Here is a 1,183-nt window from a genome sequence, read left to right as displayed (position 1 = left end):
CCCCCCCCCACCCCCCCCCCCACCCAAACCCCCACCGGGTTTTAAACTTAAAATCCACAATGGGTGATAATATATCAACAATCCGCATCCTCCTATCCTGCAGCCCCTCACCACCGCTCTATCAATTAGTTGTAGCTCTTTAAAAAAAATTGGCTATGCTGGATCTCTTTTAATTGTTTTAGGGGATCGATTCTGCATGTTCTGGATTTACAGAGATTATTGTCCTAATTATTTATCTTGTCCACTTTTGAGTAATAATTTTGGGGGTCAATAAATGCTTAATGCTGAGTCTACTACTATATATGCTTGAACTTCGGATAATAATGTTATTTCTTATCTAATACTCGATTTTGTCTTCGCTTAAATTGAGTTTATTTTCAAAATCTGTCAGATTACGATGGAAGTTGCTCTGGCACTACTATTTGGTGCAACCATTCTCTTAATTGTTCCATTCAAGTACATAGCTGCTTTCCTGATTTTTGATGCATTCACTCGAGAACTCACTTTCCGAAGGCAAATGGTTTTGAGATTCATGAGCCTTCTGAAGGAGCGGTGGGACATGGTGCCTGCCGCTCCAGTTGTCGTGCTACCATTTGAGGATGATGAGTCCGATGCACCAAGCCAAAGAAAGGAGTCCAGTAATGATGATGTAGGAAAACCAGAAAAACAGCTAAAGCAGTAGGTTATTGTAAATCTTCTTCTAGGTATTTTCTTTTCTTGTCTTTGTTCTTTATCCGGGTAGTTGGCGGTAGCAGTAGGAGTGACAGGTTGAAGATGAAGCAGAAAAACATTTTTGGTCTTAATAACAGTAATATTTGGGTGGGATTTTATAGTTTAGCCTCTTGGACCCTAGTTGAAAAGGTTATTGATTTTGTATGAATCTCTTCTGAAAAGGAGACAGAGCATTAGAATATAAGATGATGTGATTTTATTGTTGTTTTCATCGCTGGCTTTTTAAGTTCTCATTACCTTAATTTTCCTTCCTTTTCTGTTGGTTGGTTTGGGGGGGGGGGGGTTAAAGTGGGGGTGGTAGGGGATGGGGGGATGGTGAATTTATCGATCTTCAAAGCATAAAAGAATAATATCATAGACATGCAGTTTTACTGAGAATTTGAACGCTTATGCACTGGGGGTAAATGGCCAAATTTTGATGTTTTCACACTTTTGAAGACTACTCTCGAGA

General features: G+C 39.6%; 1 protein-coding gene across 1 annotated transcript; it reads left to right on the top strand.

Moving 5' to 3' along the window:
* Window positions 1–387: 387 nt before the first annotated feature.
* On the top strand, window positions 388–943 carry LOC109222835 (the record flags this gene model as incomplete). The annotated part of the gene is given in 1 exon segment (XM_019387143.1): window positions 388–943. A coding segment is annotated over 1 exon segment (295 nt), but the record flags the coding sequence as incomplete, so codon positions are not given.
* Between the last annotated feature and the right edge of the window lie 240 nt (window positions 944–1,183).

Source organism: Nicotiana attenuata, unplaced genomic scaffold (assembly GCF_001879085.1).
Source record: "Nicotiana attenuata strain UT unplaced genomic scaffold, NIATTr2, whole genome shotgun sequence".
Classification (NCBI taxonomy): domain Eukaryota; kingdom Viridiplantae; phylum Streptophyta; class Magnoliopsida; order Solanales; family Solanaceae; genus Nicotiana; species Nicotiana attenuata.
Note: the sequence above shows the minus strand (reverse complement) of the source record. Positions and strands in the feature narration are given on the sequence as shown.